Below are 26,175 nucleotides of genomic sequence, written 5' to 3' on the forward strand. Positions count from 1 at the left end.
AATTAACCGTCAACATGGTGGAGCAAATTTTGCATGTAGACCATAAATATAAGAGGTACAGTCGAGCCAACTTCTTAAATCTAGAAAAAATTAATCAATTCATATGCATGTAACAGTTGAAAGATCCTCTTGCTTTGTTATAATTGCTTGACCGGCTTCCATGGGATTGAATATTTCATAACTTGGAGCGGACTAGTCTGTGTTTCCATGTGCTGGGGGAATGAATAAATTAGGATATTCTCATACAGAATGATTGAATGAAGATTTTAGCATTTATGCTTCCTGCATGCTTTCTTCAATTTTCATGGATCTTGAATATCTCATGTTATATCAGAGGGATTGATGAGGAAACAAAAGAATGCATGAAAGGTAACTATTTTGTAGCTTGGTTAAGTGTAATGTTACTTTCTACATCTCATGCATTGTAATTGCACCATCCAGCAGTTCATACGTCTAGAAAGCAGTGTGCCATTATTTCTTATGCTCTATTAAAAGAATACTAAATAAATTTTCTCATATTTTTCTTGCTGTAGCAGTGAATATGAAAGAACTGCTGTTCTTTGCTGTGTGAATTCTGTGCATCTGTGCTGTTATTTTCTTACCTATGGAAAACCCATGGGAGATAATTCTTTGATATGTGGCTAAACTTTAGGGGGTGGGAGTGATGTTGGAATTTAGCTATTGCTAGTCATTAGGATATTTGCAAAGTTGGAATTATTGGCAAAAATGTGATATGTAAGAGATTCATGAATAAATCTAGAAGGAAAAGCCTATCAGAATGGCTACTGGAAGAGGAGGGAGTCTATCGGTATTGCCTCATTGAAACCTGGAAGGATAGGAAGTTTGTTGTCCCAAAAGGAAACGAGGTTTGTATGGATGATGATCCAGAAAAAACCATTCCTTTTCTTTAGGAAATGGGGCAAAATCATCTTGTTCCTCGATTCCATATGAAGCACATATAAGATAACTCAATGTTTGGCATGCCATGAGGCTCTTATTTTATTACATGGCAGAAGTTTTTGATATTAGCTTTTCTTGAAGGCATAGAAGAAGTAGTTCAGCCTAAATAATTTGAGGTTCATTGCTCTTGGCACTGGATTTTTCACAATTCATATAGGTGAGATCCGCAAAGCTTTTCCTGTTGCATCAGTAGTGAATTGAAAATATACTGTGAGCCATTTTGCAGGTGAGGAGTTGTTTTCTGGAATGCTGTTTGTAGCTTGGTGATGGGTGAAATAATTTTTTGTTTAACACCTGTACATTCACCGTGTTTTCCATAATCAGATGACTCCGGAAGATTCATTGGCTTAATTTATAGCTGATTGCTCTTGTATGCACGCAAGGATTCAACATCTATTTGTTTTATTACAGGTTATCATATTCACTTGCTACTTTCTTGGAAGTTTCTAATTAATTAACGTTCACACCAGGTCCCGTGCATTTTAACTATTCATCATGCCAAAAAAAAAACTGGCTCACTACTTTCTAGGATTGATTTTATTGTTTCAGAAACTATTGTTCTTTGCAATGCTATTGCAGTGTTCATTTTGTAGAATTCAATTTAAATTTCTAAACCGTGATTCGGCATTGCTCCCATAGCTAATAACCTCGGACAATAAATGGAAATATCCAGCTCCCACATCTCCAACAAAATGAAGCACTTGCATGATTAAATCAGTGGAAGATATCTGAATTTAAATTTGAGACTTTCAATCATTTCATTTATTTGTGTTCTTACAGGTGCTAATGGGCCAATAAATTAATAACTAGTCAGCAGACTTGTTTTGCACCTTATATCTTTATTTATTTAAATTAAATTCCTTTTCCATCTCTTTGCTCTTATACTATATGTATACCCATTCAAGGATACCTTCATTTTTTTTTTCTCTGTGGGAAATACGCTGTAGCACAGACTGGTTGTATGTTGGTATAGCTACCCATTTTGGACATAGAACTGGAAAGACTTAACTTGTGAGTCTCCTGCCGAAACAAATATTACAATTAAATCATTGCTGCATTAACTGTTATTTGCACCATTAAAGACAGCTCTGTTGCTATAATATCCTTTTAGGACTGATCTTTTTAACCCTTTATCATGTTCTAAATGATCCTCATTGCCACTTGATCAGAGAAGCAGAATTTTCTTTTGCATCATTTTGTAGTGATATGCCAGCACTGGAAAATCAATCAGAATGATAGCTGAAGCTTATGAACTTATTTTTATAGTCTTTTTTAACGATTTTCTTCGGTTAGAGACCTAAAGTGATGGGCATAAAAAACAGGTCTGAAAATCTCACACCCAAGATGTGCGCTCTGCAAAATTTCACAATCAAGGTGTGAGACGAATTAGCCTTGTTACTAGCATTCCATAATTTCTGATGTATTTAGGTTCCTAATTAGCTATGAGTTCACTTTCCGTTGAGTTTAGGTCTTTTAAAATATTATTTTTATTTAAATTAGGTCTTTTAATTATTTTCCTGATTAGTTTATACTATTTTCATATTGTACAGATTTTAATAGATTTTGATAATTTTCTCTTAAATTAAGCTGTCGTTGCTTTATTTTATTTTAGACTTTATGTTCAGTCTTGTGTTTAATCATTTTTGTCCTCGCTACACGTTGCCTTAATGATAGGTATAAAAACTAAGGATCCAAAATCTCAAAGTGTGTGCTCCACAAAATCTCAAAGCTAGGATGGGAGATGAATTAGCATTGTTATCGGATTTTGCAAAAATCTCACAGGCAAATTGTGAGATTTACAGTTTTGCACAGTTAGGCTGTGACTTGTGGAGCTTTTTTGGGAAGACTTGATTTTCAAGCTAAGATTTCAATATTCTTAATTAGCTATTAGTTACCTCCTATTGAGTTTAGGACTTTTAAAATATTATTTTTTATTTAAATTAGGTCTTTTAATTATTTTCCGACTTCGTTTAGGATTTTTTTACAGACTTTAATAAATTTTGATCATTTTCTTTTTAATAAAGCAGTGTTTGATGATCCTTTCCCTCGTTATACGCTGCAGACTTGCAGTATAATGCGAGGTCTTTTACTAGTTTCCTTGGATTTTTTCTCTGCAAATGGCCGAAAGTTATGCTCATTGTAACCTTTTCTGATAATGAGTTTCTTTAGCTGATGTGCACACAAAGTGTAGGTTTAGATGAGTAAGCAGAAGTTGTGGTTTTGGCTGCCTCTTTTTGTAGCATATTGGAGGGCAGATCATCATGCTATTGACCCACTGCTACGGATGCCAGCACGAATTGAATAATTAAGAAGAATGGAAATTTCAATTTGTCCAGCTTCCAGTAGTCAATCAGGCATTCTGGGAGACAAGCTGTGAAATCTATTACGGATCAATTTGTATCTGAAACAGTCGACTAGAGTTGGTAGGAGAGAATCAAACCCTCTGCTAGAAAAGCACCCATGCAGCAGTAATGCTGTATTAACAGAATCTAGCCAAGAAAGAATTTACATAGGTGGCACCTCTTGGAGGAAGATATTCAGGAATGTAGACTTTATTTTTCTGGTCTCAACTCATGAAATTGCACATGATGGCTGCAAAATGTGAGAGAGGTAATGGGAAGAATTTCCAAAAGATTTGCATTCAGGTGGGGAAAAGTTCTGTTATTTTCTACGTACACTTTTTCGTCATTTTTCTGTCATTAAATTGATTTGTCTTTACATTTGAAGTTGATAATGTGATGCTGTTGATGCAACCATTTCTTATGGCAATAACAAACCAAATAACTCCAGGGAACCAGTCCTTAAAGATTGAATGGAGTTCTGAGTTAAAGACTAGTTTGCCCTTCATGTAACAACTGACCGCTGTTAGATTGCCCATCTCTGGTTGGTTCAGTGCAAATTCAGGATTTCTATTGGCCATCTTGGATATCAGAGATACATAGCTTGTGCGATTTGCATTGCAGGAAATCTAAGCAAGTTTTGCTTGGACTCGTCCTGCGTATGACTGAGAGTAGAGTTTTTTAGGTAAGAATTAAAAATAATGTGCAAATTATTGCTATTTATTTATCTAAGAGCCTTGAACTGATTTAAATGCATAAGTTTGAAGTTACACCATCTTAAATTGCTGTTTGCAGAAAATAACATTCTCGAGGCCTTTGCAACTCGTTGGAGGTCTTAATTCTGTTTCTTAACAGAAGCTCAGTTCATCCAATATGAAAGCTTCAGAAATTCACAGTTAGTATCTGGTATGACCTTGCTAAGCGCGCATAGCTGGCTGATGGTGTGGTCGAGTTGGAGGTCTCTTCCCTCCATACGTAGGTGAAGTTCAAACTAGAAAAAACATTACCTAATTTCTTAGATAAAGATGAGAAAAACACATAAGAATAATATTAGTAACTTCATAATATAAGCAGATGGGCCTCCCATGTCTCCCTTTCTGTCCACAGTCTACTTGCCCTTTCAAGGGCAGGGAAGGTGGTTTGGAGGCAGAATGTTTGTTTATTGAACCAGGAAAACACTTTTTCCTTCTTATATTAAATGTGAGATAAAAAGAACATTTAAGCATATTTAGTTAGCTGCTTTCAAAGGATCTCTTTGTCACTGACAATTCTATTTCTTTCTTTGGACCTACACCTGCCTTGTCGTGGACATCATATTCCTTTTCTATATTGTTTTCATCTGCCACAACTCTATTATTATCGTTATATGAGTACCTTCTCGGCTTAAGCATAGCACCTTGGTTTCATAGGCTGAAAAGCTACAATTCCTCTTTCCAAGATTATGTCAGGATGAACTTGCTTCACGCCTTCAAGTTACTTTGCCAAGAGATTAACCCTTTTCTCCCCAACAAGGCATCCAAAACGACATGACAAGAAATATTCAATCAATTCAGAAAAGGTACGTGTATAACAAGGGACAGCAGCAACTTTGTGAGCAATTTCATTTACAGCTTCTGTTTTATAGATGAAAACAAGTTATCATTGTAATGGCAATGTTGCCCGAGTTTATTAGTCTATTGACATAAAAGAGAATTGGTATGTACATAAAAGAAACTGATCTCCATTTTTCATAAAAAATATATGAAGAAAAAAAAAAGAATGCAGGAGACGTACTTAATTTGTACAAAATGAAAAGTCAGTCTCAAACATCCATTTTATTCATGGACTGATGAAAGTGATTGCGGTGATGATGAGGGTGCTGCAGATGCCTTGCAAGTGGGGCACCAGTTCTTCAGCCTCAACCATTGATGTATGCAGGCCACATGATATCTATGCTCACATTGCAATCTACCCACTTCATCTCCAACAGCATACTCCTCCTGCAATAAGACACATAAAGTGCAAAATGATGAGTTCAGTCAAGTTTGCTAAGAACACATTTTTTCCATGCTCAAACGCAATCTGGGTTAGTTGCAACAAAATCAACTTTTCACAAAGCCATTTACAAATATCCATCTATGCAGAACCCAAACTTGATCAGATGTTAAACTAGTTCAAATTAATCCAAGCACATTTTAGTTAAAACAAGATTGGGATTGGTTCAGTTAGATTTTATTTTACATCTATATTATTTGGTTTGCTTTAGCTAGATTGCTTCTATATAACCATGTTAATGCTTGAGTTTTAACTGTAAATGGATTTTAAGAAAACCTAAATCAAATAAAAGGGACATTGAAGATAAAAAATAAATGAAACTTCTTTTGACGATTAAAAAAGGGACCTGACAGATACTGCATCTGACATCAGCATTTTCCCCACAAAAGTGCAAATTAGCATCCTCCAGAGATGCTGACTGATAGATGCTAGTCTCAAGGCATTCTGACAATGCTTCCTCAGTTAGTGCTGTGCTCACAGTACCCATCCTTTCTTCTAGAGCTAATAATTCCTGTCAAAACAACAGTAAAATACAGAAAGGTTAGAACAACTAAAGAAAATTGAGTTCTTATGTAGCTTAATTACTAGATTTTTGTTCTTAAATTATGCCAAGTGTAGCTCACACAGTAACACACCTCGTATGACATATTATCAATATCCAATCTCATGTCTCTATGTTGATCATAGAAATTCAGCCCATTAAGGAACAAACTAGTCTCCAGAACAAGTAATTGCTGCCAGATAAGGGAAAAGAGTCAGATATAGATGTATAATCTGGTCAAAGTCTAAATGCCAAAAGACGACCTACCTCATATGTTAGCTCTTCATCTTGGTCAATCCTCTCAAGTGCCAATAACACCTGCAAATATGATTAATCATTACCCCCTCTCTCTCCAAGTTCAGAAGAGAAATTTAATTCATGTTATCATGGGGATGGAAAGAAAATGGTGCAATACCATATAGACTAATTACCTCAGCAATTCCATCCATATTGTAGTGCCGGAAGCTCTCCCCACTCGTTGAAGATCGGATGTTGCCAACTTCAGCAGGACTGGATGGCCTAATCCCCCGAAAACTCTCATGGCTACTAATAGGCAGACCATAAGACCTTGAGCGATTTAGGGACGATTCCATAGAGAATTGATGTGATGTAGTAGGAGAATTTGAACCAACTGGCAAAATAGGCTGAGACATTTGTGGGATTACATGGGGTTCATTTGGTGATAGATTATTCCCACTTTCTTGATCAGCAACCCTTGACCTAGTGTATCCTAGTGATGTTCGAGTCCTAACTGATGCAGGACCATTGTCCCGGTTGGAAGGCCCACTTCTGGTTCTTCTTGAATCAGAAATTGAGATGCCAGAGCTAGAACTAAAATTCCGCCCTTCCAATGATGACCCACTTATTTTCTTCCCTTTAGCAGAGGAACTACTTTCTCCATCAGAAATTCTCTTCTTAATTGTGTCTTTTCGTCTAATGAGATTTGAATCTGATGTTGAAGATCCTGTAGGGACAACATCTGATATTGAACTGCATCTAAGGTTTCTTAGACCATTCCTGTGTGGACTAGCACGTGTCCCTTGGCTTGTGCTTTTAGATACCAATAAAAGGGGTGAGCCTATTCGGGTATCTGGTTTACCTATTCCTGATTTCTGATGAAAACTTCTACGAGATATTGTGCTTGGTATACTAGAGCTTCCAACTTCAATTGACGTGTTCTCACTGGGACCAGTATCATCAGATTCAGAGCCAAGACTTTGATTGATCTTTCCAGGAGTTACAAGTTTCAGCAGTTCAGAATCATCTTGAAAACTACCAGTCTCAGATGGATCTTTTTCTGGCTGAGAAGTCGGCTTTTTCCAAGGTCCTGGAGCAGATTTCCTAGGATTGCTGGTTGCAGACGAAGTCCTAGAAGAACTTCCAATTATTTCCTTACCATTTGAGAGAGGCCGGAATGATTGCCTTGAAGATTTGGGTTTCTCCGAATAACTGATTTGAGCTCCTTTTGCAGAGTTTAGTCTCCCACTACACCCAATTCGGTTGCAAAATTGAGCATTTCGGTCTTTATTATTAGCAGTATCTCTCAAAACAAGGGTAGATCCCCTTCTAGAGACAACCAGCCCATCACCATCTTTTTTATCAGAATACTCATCCATGACTAGTTATGTACAATCCCCTATCTCTGTGAAAATGAAAATATAATAATTAGAAACAAAAAAAAAAATCCCTTCTTGGGTGTTTCTCTAAATTCTTTAAAATGGCAGAAAAAAGTTGCAAAACTTAGTAACTATGAAAAAGAAGCAAATCAATAATCCCTGCACCTTAATACACACAAACGAGCATACAAACAAAGGCCAAACTTAGTGTCAAAGTTTGCATAAAAGACATCCACATTCCTTGGACTAAATTACAAATTTTTAAAATACCAAAAAGCAAAATCTTTAGCAATTCCAAGAATATAATAATTAGAAAATCATTTAAGCCATCCAATCATATAGGAAAATATAAAAACAATATCACTGGTTCTTTTCTTTTTTTTTCAAAGCACAATACTATCTTACCCAAGATACTTTCAAATTACAACTGCTCAACCCAAGGAGCTATTTCCACAGTTACCACCATCATCAAATTTCCTTCAATTAATTTTCCATTCGTACGTGAATGTTCTACATGTTGCAGAGATGCTTCCAAGAAATCATTCAGCAATAACAGAAGCATTACTTCTAATCAAAACAAAGTAGGATACGCAACATCAATGTGTATCAATGCCAGAACATGTATGATCAATCAGAGGATATCATACATTAGTTTTAAGGGCAATCATTCTTACCTCGAGTTATCAAGGACCAAGCTATCCTACACACACTTGAATAAATCCAATGTTTTCACTCCTTTGGCTTATGGAAAGAAAAATTGTTTTTTCAACTATAATTTTGGAATTGTTCCGCTAATCATAAACACAGACATAGCAAAGACAAGTGCCTACAATTCCTGACTAAGCAAACAAATAAAAAATGATGTAGCTGGGGAAAACTTCTACCTAGCATTTAAAAGTGGATAAAATCAATAATGAGAAATTGAAATTGAGTTCATGAATTACATCTTGGTTAACCAACTCCAATTCAGTTTCAGTTTGATGATAAGAAAAAAAGGAAAAAAAATCCAATAAAAGTGGGTCTCATCTTTTTTGTAGGAATCAAAGCTAATTCTCCACACAATACTTTCCTTTTATTCCTAAAAACAAGGACTCTTCCTCCGTGATTTCAGGGTTTTTAAAAGCTCAACTCCAATATATATGTATATACAGCAACATCCTTTATATCCAACAAGGTAAAAGCATCCAACTTTTATAAATACAAAAGCGACCACAGAACAAATAACATTACCATCAGAATCAAAAAAAGGAACTGTTAATTTTCCAAAGAAACAAACAGAAAATTGAAGGAACCAATAACATGATTCACTAGAAGAACGAATAATCAAAAAGCCCACCAACCAAACATGGGAATTCAATCAACAAAAAGAAAATTCGAATACCGTGAAGCCATCTAATCAATTTTTTTTACCCGAAAAAATAAGTCCAATAGCATACTACCTTTGCTTCTTTGCTTGTTACGCGTTTGTCCACAGAGGAGAGGAAAGGAGAGGAGAGAGAAGAGAATAGAGAAAGGGGGTGAAGAAGCGCTCAAAAGAAAGACGGCAAAGCGACAAACGTGTTTTAGTTTATAAAGGCGAAGAAAGGTGTTATTCTTTTTTTTTTCTTTAATAATCAGGTCGAGCTGGAGCGGGGAGCCATGCACTGCCGTCCCAACTCTCAAGAGCTAAAGGATCCGGCGCGCTCATGAGTCAAATATCAACGGGCATTATTGGTGCTTGTGGACCGAAACAGCGAAACCCCACATAGATTAGACGGGTGGCCATGATCCGATTCTAATTTGAAATTTGATCAGAATTAATTCAGTTTGATTTTAAATAAAAGTTAAATCATTTTTTTCCATTCACTTGAATTTAAATTAAACTGAAACTCTGTTTGAATATCAAATCAATTCCTTATAAAATAAATTTAAACTATTAAATTAAAATATAAAATTAAATTAAAAAAATAAAATTTTAAACCATAAATAATAATAATAATAAATTATTAAGTGTATTTAAAGTAATAAATTTTTATTTTTCATACACTCATATAAATATAGACTATTGTGTAAATTATGAAAATTTTTTTCGTTATTTTAAATTTGTCCTAATTTGTGTAGCTTAAATATAAAACATTTATTATTAGATTAAAAAAAAAGAAGCAGGAGAAGACAATGGAGATGAATTTTTAAATATTTAAATATACACATGTCACATGTGAAATGTGAATTCTATATTTTAGTTTTCTTTTTAAAAATTATATATTTATAATTGATATTAATGTGTAAGAATATAAAATATTTCATATAATATTAAAAATATTAAAATTATTGTTAAGAAAAGTATTTCACCTAATATATTATTTAGGTTGTATAAATTAATATAATATATTTTAATTTTAAAATATATTATATTATTTTTTGACTCTCAACATCAAATGGCCTGCATGTAATAATTTGATGGCATGTTCTTATTTGCCAGGGAGATTAAGAATGAGCTTAATGTTTAATAAAATAATAATTACAAAAAAATCAATTCACTAATAAGTATATGTAATTACTTGAAAGAGAAAAAGCTATGACGTGGCATAAAATATGGGGAATAAAATAGTCTAAAGGATGCATTATGTACAAGTTGGCTTAAGCCACTGGAGATGGATTGTCACATATGATGATGACGACGATGATGATGATGATGATGATGATGATGATGATGCCGTGGGCAGAGCAATGGCCTTAAAGAAAGGGGAATGGAAAGGGCCCGTTTGGCTATGGAGGGATTACCAGAACCAACCTGTTGTTGCCTAACCCTTTTAAGTGGAAAGTGGAAACACCCTGACGAAACCTGTTCAACAAAATTAGCCTCACTTTTTCTCTCTGTTTCCAAATCTAGGGGTGGCAACCGGTTTGATTTTAGACCTGTATTAATAATTTCTAATTTTAATTTCTATTTTATTTTAATTTTAATTCGTTTCAATTTTAATCTAATTGAAAGTTTTAATTTTTTTTAAGAAAAAAGTCAATTTAATCATAAATAAATTAATTGATTTTGATTCAAAAAAGAGGAAAAAGAAAATAATTTGATTCTAAATATTATTCAAAACTATTTGATATTGAATATGAATCGAACCATTGTTGTGTCTGGTGCTCTTTTTTGTGTTTTTATCCCATTATTATCTGGAGAAATAAATAAATAAATAAATTCATTATTATTTTTTGTTTTTCTAAAAATATATGTAAAATGAAGAAAATAAAATATAAAATGTATAATCACACAAAAAAAAATTCAAAATTTATTTATCTATAATTATATAAATATGAAAAATAATTCAAATTAATCATATTTTTATTCATAATATTATCATAAAATAATTTTCTAATGATATAATAAATTAAATTTATCTGAAAATATCTTCTTTTAAATTTGTGTTAATTATTTAATTGGAAGAATCATTTGTTGGTAGATTTCCTTATCAAAGATTGTAAAAAAGTGAACTCCATTACCATTTACTTCACTTTATAGACATATGTATCAGGTCAGGCTCCTCTAATCAATTCACACATCGTCATTTCCACCAACAATTATATCATGCTAAGAAGTGAGTTTAATAATTATTATTTATATTAAATTTTATGTATTTATTAATTTAATTATTGATACTATTCGCTCAAATTTTAGTTAAATAATTAGCATTCAATCAAAGAATCCAATGTGACAATTAAAGTATCAAACGTTTGATCAAAAAGTCAAAGCGAAGAAAAAAAAAATCATTGTCAGACTGATCGTCACATGCCTCAGGTTAACTATACCAAGCAAGCAAGATTTGAACTACTTAGACCAAGTAAAAAAATATTTAGACAGATGAAGTGGAACGAACACAAATAAGATGACAATACAAGTGTAGGTACTCACCCGATAAACCGAGCATTAATTAATAACCGGTCAATGATAAGGTTGAATCTTTTGAAGAAAATTTTGGGATATTATTAGAATATTCGAGATTCTTCCAGGCAAAATGTAAATAATAGAAATTAATCAGGTATACTTACTCTGTCAAATTACTTACAAAACTCTCTGTTATTCATTCTACTATTATCCATTAAAATATCTAATTTGAGTGTCAGAGTAGCTGGTCAACAGGCCTTCAACCTTACTGTTTTTTTTGTTTTCAAGCTAACTTGGCATATTGGATTGATATTCAAAAACTCACGGCAGCATCGACTATGTTTATATTTTAATTAATTTCTTCATAAATTTAAATATAAATATTTAATAAAAAAAATGATTGTATTCATTCATATATTAAATCCACTCATAATCTTAGTATATCTCATATCGCATAGACTAGCTCAAGACCAAATTAAGTGGCTATCACATCAACCATTTTATCAACACCAGACCATTTTCAAAGGAAGAATCGTTGTCCAAAAAATGAAAAATTAAAAGTATAATTAATCCTTAATTAAACATATCCCATAGCAAAAGAAATTTTGGAAAAGAGGATGACAAATATTTTATTTTGTTTAATTATTATTATGAAAAAAAATAGATGTAGGTGACTCAATCTAATTATCATTATTAAAATTGAAGTTGAAATCAGAGGGGCTGTATATTTTGATCTTGAACCATCAATTAATTTTAAGAACTGAAATCAAATGGTTTCGACTCAGACCGAATAATTGAACGGTGGTTAATCCTACCCTACCATATCATAATGTAAGACTTAATGCAGCGGATGAAATCAAATTAAAATAGATTTTATTAGTTTTAATAAGATAGGTGTTTCGTGAGTACCAAAGAAGAGAAACGGTAATGAATTGAAAGGGTCAACAATCCTCCACATGTCTGGATTGATGCATGATCGACCATTTTAGATATAGTTTTCATTTCATGGCCTCCATTATCACCACAACCACAGCTAAGTGCCAACCCTTTTCTTGTTTGGCGCAATTCGCGCTCCTTTTATCAATTTCAATGCCCATATTTTTCATCTTCTTTCCTTCTTATACTCATTTCTTTTCCTTTTTCTCAGGAGATCAATCTGCTTTCAACAAGGTACCCCTCGCTTGCATTTCAACTCTCTTTGTTTCTTTTCATTGTCTTCAAGATGGTGGGAAATTCTTTTTTTCTTGTTTGTTCTATAAGCAAACCAGAAGAGAGAAAATTCCATTTTTATTCTATATACAGAAGATTCATGCTGCTATATATGTATTATATTCTGTTTAATGAGTTTGATTAATAGATCTCATATAGGTTGGTTAATCTCCATGCAATGATGATGTTTAACTTTAAGCTTGTTAATATTCTCCAAGAAAGGGTAACTTGTAACTAAACGAACCAAGGATTTCAGCAAGTTGATTTAATTAGAATCATTGTTCTTGAACTTGTCGTAGAGTTTAGTCAATGCATATGCAAGCCATTTCCCTATTGCACTAGCTGTAGAATTAAATAGCTGAATATGAGCATGAATTAATTTTATTACCCCAGTTTCATACACAAGTTAGAGTTTGAGAATATTAATTTTCGATTTAATCCTCCCACATAGATGTTTTCTACAAGTTTGATTAATTTTCTCATGGCTATTTTGATAATGCAGGGTCTTTTGGAACCACTTGTCCTACAATTAATTAGCAATATATTATTATATGGCAACAAAAGCAAAGGATAATAACAATGCTCCGAAGAAAGAGAAGAAGGTTGCACCTTCAAATTCTCATCACACCAACCAGAAACAAGCAAATCCCAAATCAGCCGCCGAAAGCTCCACTGATAAAAGCAAATCAACCCCATCAAGCAACCAAGTTCCAAACTATCTCAAGCCTACTTTTAGCTCAAGGTCAGAGTCCTTAAATCCTGTCAGGAAAACTATCAATGAAGATGCCACCCAAAAGCTTCTTAGAAGAAGATCCTTCGATAGGCCTCCATCAGCTGCTCGTACACAAAGGTCACTCATCTCTCCTGACCCTAAAGAGAGATTGGCTTCTCGGGATAGACCAATGGCAATCCGATCTTCCTCTTTTTCAGCATCAAAAACGCCCTCTTCAACCAAACCTGTTTTGGAAAGGAATTCCAAGTCACTTAAGCCTATAAGATCTCAGACAACCACTTCAGGGACCATAAAGAGGAGCTCAAGCTTATCGAGGAGTTCAAATCTATCCAAAAATAGGAGCAATGCTTCTCGTTCATCGAAGGTTCCAAACAGTCATGATAGCACTCAAACTTCGGATCTTGAAAACAAGCAAGAAAGATATGAAGCATCTTTGGTTCAAGAACATGAAGTCCAGACAGCGAATGTTGAGAGGGAAGTACAAGTCCCTAGTGATACGCCAAAAGCTGAAAGGAAGGAAGACATAGATGCTGCACAAGATACTCAAGTTAAAGAAAGAGAAGAGGAGAAGGTAAAGTCTCCTGAAGTTTCCACAGTTGTATCCAAGACAGCCCAGGCTGAGGACATTGAAAGTGAATTGCATGAACATCATGAAGATGAAAATAAACAAGAGGGAGAAGAAAATCACAGAAGCGATAATCACCCTGAAGAGTGTTTTGAAGATGATGCTTCAATTGAAAGTGATGAAGACAAAGGAGAAGAAGAGAATGCAAACGAAAAGGCAGCTTGTACTTCTGAAGAACATGTAGATGAAAAGGAGGAGCAAGAAATAACAGACCAAGGTACTGGAAATGAAAGAAGCGTGGAACTTAAGTCCAAGGAAGGAGAAGACGTGGTGGAGGGTGTTGAAGAAGAAGAAAATCAGGAGGTGGCTAATGCAACGCAAAAGCGGCAAGGGGGACAAGGGAAGAAGGAAGCTCCAGCAGCATACAATGATGTGATTGAGGAGACAAAGAATAAGCTACTTGAGAAGAGGAAGAACAAGGTGAAAGCACTAGTTGGGGCATTTGAGACCGTCATAGATTATGAAACTGCAGGTTCTAATAAATGATAAAACATCAATTTTCGATCAAATTGAAGCCTTCAAGAATGATCTTTGTGATCCTAGGACGATGGCATTGTAATTTATTCAAGGGTTTTTTAATTTTTCCTTCAAGTTTGTGGATACTCTCTTGTATTAACTGTTTGGACTGGATGAAGTATATCCACATCATATAAACACACTTCCCTTTTGTCTTTTATGCTCTTTTTGTGAATAGATAACGATGATTATACTTTGTGAAAAGGCGATGAACTACTTTGAAGTTAGTAATGTGATATGTATGTCTACAGCTCCTAATCAATAGAAGACATTAATTGAATTCCTACTCTTCAAATCTTTTATTAAAAATTAAAGATAAATGGAAAATTTTAAACTGGTAATTGCACACTTATTTATGATGGAAATCTCAAAAATACAATTTCAACCCCAGAATCTGAAAAATACCATACATGTATATTCTCTAGCAATTCATCAAACAAATGGATGCAATAACAAGAAAAAAAACGAAAAATCATTTCTCACAATACAATACAAATATATAAAAGAAGTTGCCCTTTTTATCGCACTCTCACCTCATTCTCACATCTTCCAATTTACACAATGCCACTAGTAATCCCTGGTGAAACTGTTCCCTCGATAGTATCGTAGCTGCAAAGAGACCTGCCTTTCTAGCAAAAGTCGCCGGCGAAAGTTTTCTATGAAAATCTCCGCCCTCTGGTCAATGTCATCCTCAGAAGCGTAACTTCTAGTTCTTTCAAGGGCTCGAACAGACTTGTTTTCATCTGATTCTACATCTTCAATGCACCCATGCAACCCTAACCGATCGTTAAAGCTCAAACGCCGTCGCCTCCTGGAGGCATTGCCGAGAATTGAAGCTACGCGCCACCGTCTCAGGTTAAAGCTTATCACAAAGTTCAGCTTCTTCACGGCCCTCTTCAAGTGGCCTAGCACCGTCCAGTTTTTTCTGCCCATTTTGAAGCTCAGGTGAGTGTTTGATGGTAAAAGTGAGTGCAAATGGAGGGTATTAGGCTATTTATAAGGACGATGAGGTTTAGGAACAGAGGATTCTCGGACAAGATTTCCAGTTTTACAAGGAAGCTCGCGGGAAATATCTCTGCCTCTACAGCTAACTGCATTCAAATTTCGTGACTAAAGACTAGGGTGACGGTTTGGTCACATATAGGTAAATCACTGTTAAGTTCTTAGCAAGAGATTTTATTTGACGTTATTTTTATATGGAAATTCTTCAGTTCATTGGACTGTCTTTTTGGCAGTAGCACAGCTTATATAAAAACTAGCCACTAACCCAATTCTTGCTGACTAAGTTTTCACTTAGGCATGATTAAGGAAGGTCAGCAAAAGCAAAGTGGTGGGTTCTGTTACAAAGTTGACCTTTATTTTGGTCATGGCATTTTTCTGAAGAAACTTTATTTGATTCCATTGGGCTTTGATTAAACTCAGGCCAATGGGCTTTCATCTTCATTGGACTAAATCAGTTCTTGTCTATTAGGGTTGCACTTCGATTTCAGGTTTGCCTAGACATTGAGTCTGAATTTTCAACATTGTTTCAATTTGATTCTTTTATTCTTTTATATAAAGGGAGCACAGAGGCTCAAAGAAGACTAACGGGAGCTAACTCTACTGCAAGCAATACCACACTGGTCATGAAGTAACCAGTTAACAAGAACCGTAGGAAGGTGGTGCGACTCATGAACATCAATAGGAAAATCTTCAGCAATATTAGCAAGGCATTCAGCAACAAAATTAGCTTCCCTCCATATATGAGCAACAGTAAGAGTCCACCCATCAACTAGCAAAGTCCTGATAGCATGAACAAGAGACAGGGCATGCAAAGGAGGAACTGCAACGGCAGTAACATATTGCACTGCCAACAAATTATCACATTCCACTGCAAGTTTAGAATTGCCCATCTAGAAAACATTTTTTTTCTAGTGTCAATATATTAAAAGAAATATGCATATTAAAATTAAGATTTTCAAATTGCTTTTCAAGTATTAAGGATTCAATATTTAAAAATTTAATAGAATAAAATTTAGTCAATATGACTAACATTTTTATGTGAAAATATTCAAACAAGTCATATAAAAGAGCGTGTAGAGCAAAGATCCTACGTTATTTGAATACCTATGTTAGTCTGGCTTAAAAACTAACGGATCACTTCTAATTCATAAGTTGACTTTTGGGTTTAGCCCAAAAGCTTAAGTGTTATTCTAAATGAGTTGTCTTTATTGAATTTTTATTGAGTTGATATCCTCATTAAACTTAAAAGGAAGCTTAATAAAGAAAATCTATTTTTTCATATTTTTCTCAATAATTAAAATTTATGAGAAGCTAATTGACCTTTTCTTTTTATTATAATTTGTTATATAAGTATATTTAATAAGATAAATCCGCCATCCCTTAATTCAATCCGATTATAATTTAAATTTAAAATAATTTTAAATTTTAAAATTAATTACTAATATATAATATATCATATAATATAAAAATACATGTAAAATTATTAGAAAAAGATATATTATAACCTTAATTGTATTAAAAATAGATAATATATTTGAAAGTTATAATATATATATAATTTTTTAGTTCAGTTAATTTAAATATAATTTTTAATAAATAATTAAATTTAATCAAAATATTCAAATGAGTTCAATTTGATAGATTCATTAATTTGATACTCCGAAGATAAGAACCCCACTGTCTGTTGCGTCAGTTTTAAAGATCAAGCGTTCGAGTACATCAGTTCTCCACTTACATCTCTCAGCCGTTTCGTGATTTGAATAGTGCAACATTCATGTATGCCAACCGGATAAACAACAAAGCAGCTCATTGCCGAGTGAGAAAATGCCCTAACAAAATTTGTTATCTTTCTCCATGTCGTTTAAGGCTTGCAGTGAAAAAAAAAAAAAAAAAAATCTATTGATTAAAAAAATTTTATAACTATGTAAGAATTACTTATTTTATTTAATTCTTTTAATTTTAAATAATTAAACTAAAAAAATTTTAAATTAAAAAAAATTATCCAATTTGAAGATTTTGACCTTTGTCCTTAAATAAACACCATGATTAAAATCGATTATATAATTTCAATACAATATAGAATAGTTTATTCAAGATAAACACCTTATTGTTCAACCATATCAATAAGATATAAATCAGTTCGTCAAAAATGCAAAATCTTCAACTCGCAGTATTAGCAAAAATATAAATTAAATTGTATATTTGACACAAAGGACAAAATCACCCATTTTAATTTTCATAGTTGAATAAAACTTCTCCAAATTTAAAAATTTCTGATTTAATTATTTGAAATTTAAAAAATTAAATAAAATAAGCAATTCACACAATTTTTTTTTTTTTTTATGGATAGGAAAACCCAACATCCGGCTAAACATTAGACAGGAGGGTATGAGTAAACATGCTTCAAGATGATTATACTCTTAAAATATATAAGCAAAATATAATTTTCATGGATGTGTAGTCATGTTTGCTACACTATCTTCTGCAAAATGTCTGTTCTTGGCCTACCGCCTCTGACATAGGCGCAGCCAGTTTAAACAATTGTTCAGCTGTAAAAACTCCAACAGCCCTAGAACTTGCGCCGTATGTAGTACCATGTAAGTTGCTGTATTTTATAACTATTACCATTCTATGTTTCTTTTCCAAAATTAGATCAACCACATGGCCAATAGATGTTGTGGTTGTAACACAAGGAGGTGGGCTTCTCATCATTGTCGCAAGTGTGGCATTCAACTGCATAAGATTTTAAAAAGTTTTGTTAGCTTGCAAATGAGCAGTTTGAGCATATCAGCATTAATCATGACTACAAAGCTTGAAATCCTAATGATAATAATCTGCAACATATTTGGCAAAAGTTGTCCTCTAGACTCACAAAACCAAGAAAATATTTAGCAGCAGTAGTAATGTGAAGTACCTCAAAGCAGTCTTCACGATGCAATAGTCCAATGCAACAACCCCATTCGTCCACAATTGGCACAACTTGATCCCTAAAGAAGCGCATGACCACTTTCTTCAATTCCAAGGTACCAAGTAGTGGTTGAGCTTCTTTTAAAGGTGTCATGATACTCTCAATTGGTTCACTTGGTGATACCTGAACAAAAAAGCTATAGTCAGGCAATTAAAAGAAAAGAATCATCCAAGTCAAAACAAGTCACTAAGACATGTCGTGGGCAGTCAACAAAAGTTAAATACATCATTCTTATTGCTCCTGATAAGATCCACTGACCCAAGATTTAACCTATGTACTAATCATGATTATCAATCTCATATATGGAATCTAGATATTCCAAATCCAGAACCCACCATTGACAGCAAGATATTTGATTTTGGAAACAAGGAATCAGGCCACACTCTTGGCACAAGTCAGTGTTTACACGAGTGCATGTACGTCATTCATTACTAGTCATTAGGTTGTTAAAGATATTAGAACCTATTCTTGGACTCTCATCTACAAGTTTTAGCTTTTAGATTGAGTGCTTGTTTATACAGAATCACACTTTCCAATCAAAAGGTCTAGAGTACAAATCTTCAAACCCCTCTTGTTAATTAAGTTTCAGCATAAGGTCAGGCAGGCCTATGCTAGTTATGCTAGTTCACATTCTAAGCCTAATGGGCTTCACATAAAGGGGTGCACGAGAGATATTGAAACCTACTCTTGGACCCTCATATTTCTTAGACATAATAAGGGTGTTAGTCTGTTAGATACTTCTACTGCATGAAATGAAAAACAAGCTTTCATACCTGAGGAAGCAAGGAAGGATTGAACAAGGATTTCATGAATCCCAACAAGGCCTCTATGCGCAAAGCAACCTGCATTACAAAGGTAAGTAATTGCTGGAACACATTTAAGAAATATAGAGTTAAACAGTCAAAAATTAAATTAGTTAATTTTATATGATAACAAATCAATTATAAATGAAATTTTTTGAGACTGATATTGATCTAAGATATGCTCAATCAATCCAAAGAATTATTGATAACCACTGAAGAACCTGAATAGCACTAACACAATTGCTCACCACTTGCAAAGAACTTTTCATAAGATTCTAAAACTAGAAAAATATACTGAATATGCTTAAATAGATCTTCAATATAAATATATTAGTTTAGGTGTTTTGCCAATTTTCCTTTTATTTTAACCATGAAAATTGAATGGCATTACTTACCATGCCTCCTCGACTGGTCCATGATATGCCTTTCCATTTTTTTATAATAATCCTAAGATTTTCTACAGCTGCATCAACCTGAAAAAAAGCATAACATAAACAAACATTGCAAAGTTCAAGAATTTCCTTTCCATCATCTATCAAAGAGTTGATAAAAGTAGAAACCTTTGGAAGCAAGAGTGTACATTGCCCCTACTAAAGAAATTATAAACAAAGTACAATAGTAAAATTCTTTGTAATACTTGGCAATTAGACTTTTAGATTTTTTTTTTTTTGACAGAAATAGTAGATTTTGTACCTGACCATCATTTAAAGCGGCCTCCATGAGAAGATGATCAGCTTCCTCTTGAATTGCTGGACTAATAGTTCCTGTTGAATCTGGCCGTAAGCGCTTGTGCAGATTTTTAACCATATGATAATCTCCTCGAATGCCAAAAGCACGCATCAGTGACAAATAGAGGTGAGGCTTTGGACGAAAGTCCCTATTCAGACCAGCTCGCTTTATGATTTCTCCAAATATACAAAGAGCACCTAAACATATGATAGGCAAACATCTAATGAGAGACTTAAAATATTATTACCAGTTTCTTCCATAAAAAGACAAGGCATCATTATTCCCTAATATCACAAGCAGAAAGAACAAAGAAATTTGAACTATAATGTGTAACCTGCATGCATTAGAATGAGTTAGACAACATGAGTCAAAATACCAACAGAAAGTATTAGTAGCATAGGATGAATACACATAACTAGTGACACACCTTAAACAGACAATTTATGATTAGCACATCTCCTCATTAATTCATATCTTTTTGCAAAGCAATATTCAACTCTTGTGAGCACGGGAAAAATACTTAAGCATCAATTTAGCAACGCATCAATTATCTAGAGAAATATGACTAAACGAATTGAAGAAAAAACCTCGTATGATTAAAATGTTCAATGTTGCTGAATCCTGAATGTAAATTCATAATGTAGCATACCTTTCATTGAACCACAGCTTAGCAATGCATCAACTGTTGCAGTGAATGCAGTTCGATCCATAAATAAATCATGACACAATTTCATTTCCAACACAATTGTCTGAACTGAAAGGAGATCCTTCACATTCCCAAAACCCTAAAGAGACAGGGAAGGAGACAAGAAAAGCAAAGGTCTTACTCAAAATATGAATCTACAAGACACAAGGTATTTTCCCACTACATTTTAAGAAGCCAATTCATCAATATAATAGGATTTATATAAATAAAAATAATTTTAGAAAAATTTTTGAAATAAAGAGTTTTCAATAATTTGGCAAACTGTTTTCATTCTCCAATTTGAGCTTCCACAAACTGCCTATTACAGAAATGTACTAGCAAATGCAAAATTACTAACCTTAAGTAACGTAGTGTAGGTGACAACATCTGGATAAAGATTGCCATTGTTTGATTTTTGTGCTTTGTCCTGCAAAAGATCATTTGAATCATAACTTAGGTTAACCATCTTAGGTTCTTGTATACCATTCTAATTTCTTATAAGTAGAGGCTCTAAACTGGCCTTCCAAAATGCAAGCTTGTGACCTTCATTTCCTGAAAGAAATGCATTGCAGCATCCACATTTTCATTCTTGGCACATGCTAAAATTAGAGTATTATAGGTGAGCCTATCAGGGGTTAACCCAATACGTAATATCTCATCTTGCACAGCCAAGGCAGCTTGAGGACACCCAGCATTTATATATCCCTGAAAATTCAATAAGCAAGACCATCAAATATCACAAACACAAGGTTAAATGTAAATCTAACTTTCTAAAAAAAAAAAAAACCCACACACACACACACACTCTCTCTATCTCTCTAAAGCATGGTCCTCTTAAACAAGTGTAGATCCGTACAAAACCTTCATTAGTAAGTTGTATATCAAGACCGGAGGATTGCCTCCTTCACGAAGCAAAAAACCATAACGCGCAAGAAGACCATTAGCACGGCGTAAATCTCCTGCACTACAACAGAGCAAGGGAGGCAATAAAAGTAAGCATAAGAATGCTAACAGCAAAAATTAAATAAATTTTCTCTATAGTTTGCTAACCTGATTCAATTATAGCATTTAATAGACAAATGATGAGTGGCGCCGACAATTTTGCATTTCCCCTAACAGAACCTTGTTCCAGGGACTCAAGTATCTGAAATGCTTCGTCGATTCTTCGAGCCTCTCCCAAACCCTTCCCAACAGTAAGTAATTAAGAAGAAGAATAAGAAGAAGAAGGGTTCATATTGATGCTTGGGGGAAAAATCTTATTTATTTAGTAGTGAAGTACCTTCAATAGTGTACCATATGTGACCCCGTCAATTCCACAACTACCCGGCTTCGACATCTCATCGAAGACCCGAAGAGCTGAATTAATATCGCAGCAATGCACACAAGCCTCCATCACCGCATTCATAACGATCATGTTGAGCTTGACATAGCGTCTCTTGGCAGCTTCAATTTCTTCAAAAATCTACCAAAGGAGGTAAAATGGATAATCACTAGTCAGGAATTATGTTGAGAATAAGAATTGGCAGAGGAAGAGAACGTACCTGTTGGAGTTGTCTTCGACGAGTGAGTTGAACGATGCGGGAGGTAAGTTGCTTGAGATTGGAGTGTTTGCGAGGAGTAATCTTAATCAGACGACGCCGTGTTGCACCAGAGGAAGAAGAAATGAAGAAGATATTGAGAAAGGGTAACGGTTTTGATGTCAAGGGCGATAGAGGTTGAATTTGATGCATTGCTGGTGATGGAGGAGGACCTCCGCCACGCAAGTGAAGCAGCGGATAATGTTTGAACGCAAAATAGAAGGTTAGATGCGTGAGATCCAGACTGGGACTCGGATGACGGCAAAGATCTAAAGGGAATCTTTCTTTGGACCCGCCCTATCCCATTTGAGATACGGGCCTCACCCTTAGTGGTCAGCGGCACTGCAGAAAAGAGATCATATTTCGATACAGCCCCCTTAATTAAGGGTTATCTTATCTATTTAGAGGCAATGGCGAATTAAAAAAAAAAGGGTTAATATATAAAAAATAAATAACAAAATATAATATAAAAATTAAAAATATAATATTAATATCATATAATTAAATTAAAATATTCTTAAAATTATAAAAAAATTATGTTATTAATACTACCAAACACATAACTCTTCTTATAAATAATGAAAGTCATTTATCAATTTATTACATATATATTTATTTAGTTATAATTTTTTTTAAAATAATATATAATATTATTAATAAATTTTAATTTAATAATATTAAATTCATTTAAAAAATGATGAGATTTTAATTTTGAGTCTCAACTAAAACTAAATTATATATATAAAAAAATATTGAACATATTTAAATTTTAATTAATAAAATTTGATTTGATAAGTTTTTTATTGTGTTTGATTTGTATTTTATCAAAATATAAACATCATTAGCTTGATTTAACTAAGTGGTAAACACTACGTAACATATTAAAATAACATATTAATTAGCTAGTACGTAGATGAGATAGAAAGAAAGAAATGAGTATAATAATAAACTATTTTTACAGTTATTAATTTTTAATTAAATATTTGATATGAAATTTATATAGAGTTAATTAAATTATATATAGATATATATAATTAAAATAATAAATATATTGATTTTATATAAATTTCATAATAAATATTTAATTTAAAAATTAAATATATTTTATAAAAAAATAATTTTATAACAGTTACCTCTACTAAAAATAAAATAAAATTAATGTGATTCAATTGCCTCCATAAAAAAAAATTGCCATAAAGTTACATTTCAATAAATTATATATAAAAAAAAGGCAATACAAACCAATATTAGACAAAGATTTTTTTTTTTTTTTTTTTGGTTTATAACTTAAAAAAAATATCAAATTATATTAGAAAATAATTAAACTCGAGTAAATACTCTCTCCTTCAATAAAGCTTCGACTGCTTTTCTTCCCGAGACCAAAGCGCCATCAAAAGTAGCAGAAGTCATATAATCACCACATAAATACAAGTCCGACTCGACCCGAGAATTTTTCTTCAAATCAGTTGGAGGGCATTGGTTCGGTTGTGCAAATCCAATCCGATAAGTTCTCAAATATTTCCATGACTTCACCATTGAATCCCCGAACCAACCCGAAAGCTCCTGCACGATCTCACGCGATAGATCATCATCAGAAACATCCTCGAACAACCCTATCAACGACACTGATACTAATGCCTTCCCAGGCGGTCCATATGATGGAGCCACGTTGGTTGCAAAGAACATGTTGTTTACAATCCCCTTGCCCGATCCGTTGAGAAACAGAACCGGGTCCTCAACTGGGATGCTATCTCGGTCCGCGGAGAAATATATACAAACTGTACTCCGGGGCGGTTTTCTCTGAACCGGTTTAATGTTCCTTCCCGCCAAGAGCTTATCGACCTCGGGTTCTTCAACGGCCAGAATTACTCCAATTTCACTCTGTAAAATTTCTCCATTTTCCAATCTCACTCTGGGCGTTGTAATTTCACCAGATGATGATTCATGGAAATCAATGGAAGCTACTCTTGTATTCAAGAGAATGGAATTGGGCGGCAATTTAGCTGCTAGTTGGTTGGGAATGGCCACAATTCCCTTGGCCGGAAGGGTATTGTCGCCGAGAGCGAGACACCTGAAGATGAAATCGAACAATCTGGAAGTAGTTTGAAGCTCTCTATCAAAGAATATGCCTCCAAAGAATGGCCTGAAAAACGGGCCAATTATCGAATCTGAAAACCCAATGTTTCTCAGCAGATCGACAGTGGTAACCTCATTAGCAGACAGAATTTCAGCATCAGATTTCGTCAAAACCTGAATCCTGGTCAATCCGATGAGTAATTTATCGAGTATAGATCCAATTGGATTCGTTAAGGACTTCAGAGAGTCCCAAAAATGGCGTATAGGATCAGCCACGGTGTGGAACCGACCATCGAAATAAATCCGGGCACCTGAGTAAAACTTCTGCAGATCCAAAGCTTGGTAATCAAGGAGTTTTTGAGCCTCCGGGTAGGCAGTGATGAAAATTTGGAAGCCTCGGTCCAATAAGAAGCCGTCAACGACGTCAGTGCGGACGCGGCCACCAACTCCGTCAGAAGCTTCCAGGAGGAGGAAGGGAATGTTTTCTGAATAGAGTCGGTTTGCAGCAGCAAGACCAGCAAGTCCTGCTCCTACGACAATGACTCCGGTTTTTTGGTGGGATAAATATTGGGAATTGGAAGACTTGGGATTGGAAGATAATTGCAGCGAGGATGATGCCTGGAGTTTGAATCTGATTGAGAAATTGTTTGGGGAAGAGAGGGAGAAATGGGAAGGAGAGCTAAAGGGGAGAGGATGAACGAGTGTGAGAGTCATTGGATAAGGGATTTTGGCTTGCCATCTGGTGACGTCTGTCGATGAAAATATGGCTATCCATTTGGGCTTTAATGATGTGGATGTCCTCTCTTAACTAACCATTCATCCACCCTCATACCATTTGCCTATCTTTTTCACTTTTTGTGCTATCCAGACCTGTCCTGGTGTACGCTCTGCTTCATGGTTGTGATTTATTTTCAATGATAATCTTTTTTATGGGGTCAAATGAACTTAAGCTGAGAAATTTGTCATTAGTTCATAAAAAACTTGACCCGAACCCTAAAAAATTAAGACCTCGTGACAACCTTAATACCCCGAAGATTAAATGAATTGTATAGCCGTCAAAGATTGATTAAAAAAAAAAACATAAACTTGAAGCACTTAGCACCAAATCTGTGTGTTTACGGTATTCGAATTTTGCTCAAGAATTGAAATCTAGTTAAAATTTTAATATAATTTTTTTATTATTTTAATTTTAATTCAATATAATTTTATCTGGTTTTTGTTATAATTTTAATTTAATTTTTTATAAATAATTAAAATCAAATCAAATCATTAAAATAAATTAGATTTAATGTAATTCTTATTACTTTGAAACCTTGCATAACTTGGTTAGCACCCATTGTCCCATGCCATGAAACCGATTTGTAAGGATTTAAGCTTGTCCCGAATTGCAAATGGTGCAAGATATTTTTTAGTTGGGTTCTCAATTGTCCTACATGCATACCCAGACCAATTGGCCACCATCAAGACGAGGAACTTCTTGTGGTAATGCATCAAAAATCATGATAGATCATACAATGAAATAAATGAGACTTATTAAAAAATATAATTTCCTAAATTTCAATTGATTATATATATTTATACACCTTACTATCAATAAAATTTTCCATATCTCAATAAGAAGTTAATTTATTGAATGAAGTGGAAGTAAACATGATCAGAGTCAATTGAAACCGAATATGTTCTAATCAACTGTTTTATGACCTAAATCAGTCATGAATCTTATATATTGGGTCTGTTTTAGTCTCTCATGCTCAACCTTTGAATCAGAAATTACAATTCGACTTAATTTGAATTGTATTAAAATAAAATAAAAAAACCAATATGATGAATGTATACAGGTACTACATAATATAATTCTCTAAAATATATATAATTAATTCAATAATTTGAGTTTTTA

The 26,175-nt window shown here is 33.9% G+C and overlaps 5 protein-coding genes across 6 annotated transcripts; 1 reads left to right on the forward strand and 4 right to left on the reverse strand.

Moving 5' to 3' along the window:
* Positions 1–4,886: 4,886 nt before the first annotated feature.
* On the reverse strand, positions 4,887–9,097 carry LOC110658430 (E3 ubiquitin-protein ligase MBR2). Of its 2 annotated transcripts, none has more exons than XM_021816050.2 (6): positions 8,930–9,097; positions 6,306–7,516; positions 6,142–6,192; positions 5,969–6,067; positions 5,680–5,844; positions 4,887–5,278 (listed from the first exon to the last, which is right to left on the reverse strand). In XM_021816050.2, the coding sequence occupies exons 2-6, from the start codon at positions 7,488–7,490 to the stop codon at positions 5,114–5,116; spliced, it is 1,665 nt and encodes a 554-aa protein (XP_021671742.2). In that variant the 5' UTR covers positions 7,491–7,516; positions 8,930–9,097; the 3' UTR covers positions 4,887–5,113. The 2 variants fall into 2 exon arrangements, with proteins under 2 accessions (XP_021671742.2, XP_021671750.2); XM_021816058.2 differs by lacking the exon at positions 8,930–9,097 and adding an exon at positions 7,896–8,844.
* A 3,239-nt stretch (positions 9,098–12,336) lies between these two features.
* On the forward strand, positions 12,337–14,642 carry LOC110659698 (uncharacterized). The gene is made up of 2 exons (XM_021817709.2): positions 12,337–12,525; positions 13,067–14,642. The coding sequence occupies exon 2, from the start codon at positions 13,116–13,118 to the stop codon at positions 14,406–14,408; it is 1,293 nt and encodes a 430-aa protein (XP_021673401.2). The 5' UTR covers positions 12,337–12,525; positions 13,067–13,115; the 3' UTR covers positions 14,409–14,642.
* A 363-nt stretch (positions 14,643–15,005) lies between these two features.
* LOC131170609 (uncharacterized) lies at positions 15,006–15,371 on the reverse strand. Its single transcript, XM_058130074.1, has one exon. It carries the CDS (start codon positions 15,369–15,371, stop codon positions 15,006–15,008), a length of 366 nt encoding a protein of 121 aa, XP_057986057.1.
* A 2,468-nt stretch (positions 15,372–17,839) lies between these two features.
* LOC110658415 (pentatricopeptide repeat-containing protein At5g10690) lies at positions 17,840–22,528 on the reverse strand. The gene is made up of 12 exons (XM_058129542.1): positions 22,167–22,528; positions 21,905–22,087; positions 21,676–21,808; positions 21,487–21,584; positions 21,169–21,330; positions 20,984–21,052; positions 20,590–20,725; positions 19,905–20,137; positions 19,607–19,684; positions 19,182–19,250; positions 18,355–18,531; positions 17,840–18,173 (listed from the first exon to the last, which is right to left on the reverse strand). Exons 1-12 carry the CDS (start codon positions 22,353–22,355, stop codon positions 17,916–17,918), a joined length of 1,785 nt encoding a protein of 594 aa, XP_057985525.1. The 5' UTR covers positions 22,356–22,528; the 3' UTR covers positions 17,840–17,915.
* Positions 22,529–23,392: 864 nt separating this feature from the next.
* LOC110658408 (15-cis-phytoene desaturase, chloroplastic/chromoplastic) lies at positions 23,393–25,184 on the reverse strand. The gene has a single exon (XM_021816002.2). The coding sequence runs from the start codon at positions 24,990–24,992 to the stop codon at positions 23,523–23,525; it is 1,470 nt and encodes a 489-aa protein (XP_021671694.2). The 5' UTR covers positions 24,993–25,184; the 3' UTR covers positions 23,393–23,522.
* Between the last annotated feature and the right edge of the window lie 991 nt (positions 25,185–26,175).

The sequence above is a fragment of the Hevea brasiliensis genome, chromosome 11, assembly GCF_030052815.1.
Source record: "Hevea brasiliensis isolate MT/VB/25A 57/8 chromosome 11, ASM3005281v1, whole genome shotgun sequence".
NCBI lineage: Eukaryota > Viridiplantae > Streptophyta > Magnoliopsida > Malpighiales > Euphorbiaceae > Hevea > Hevea brasiliensis.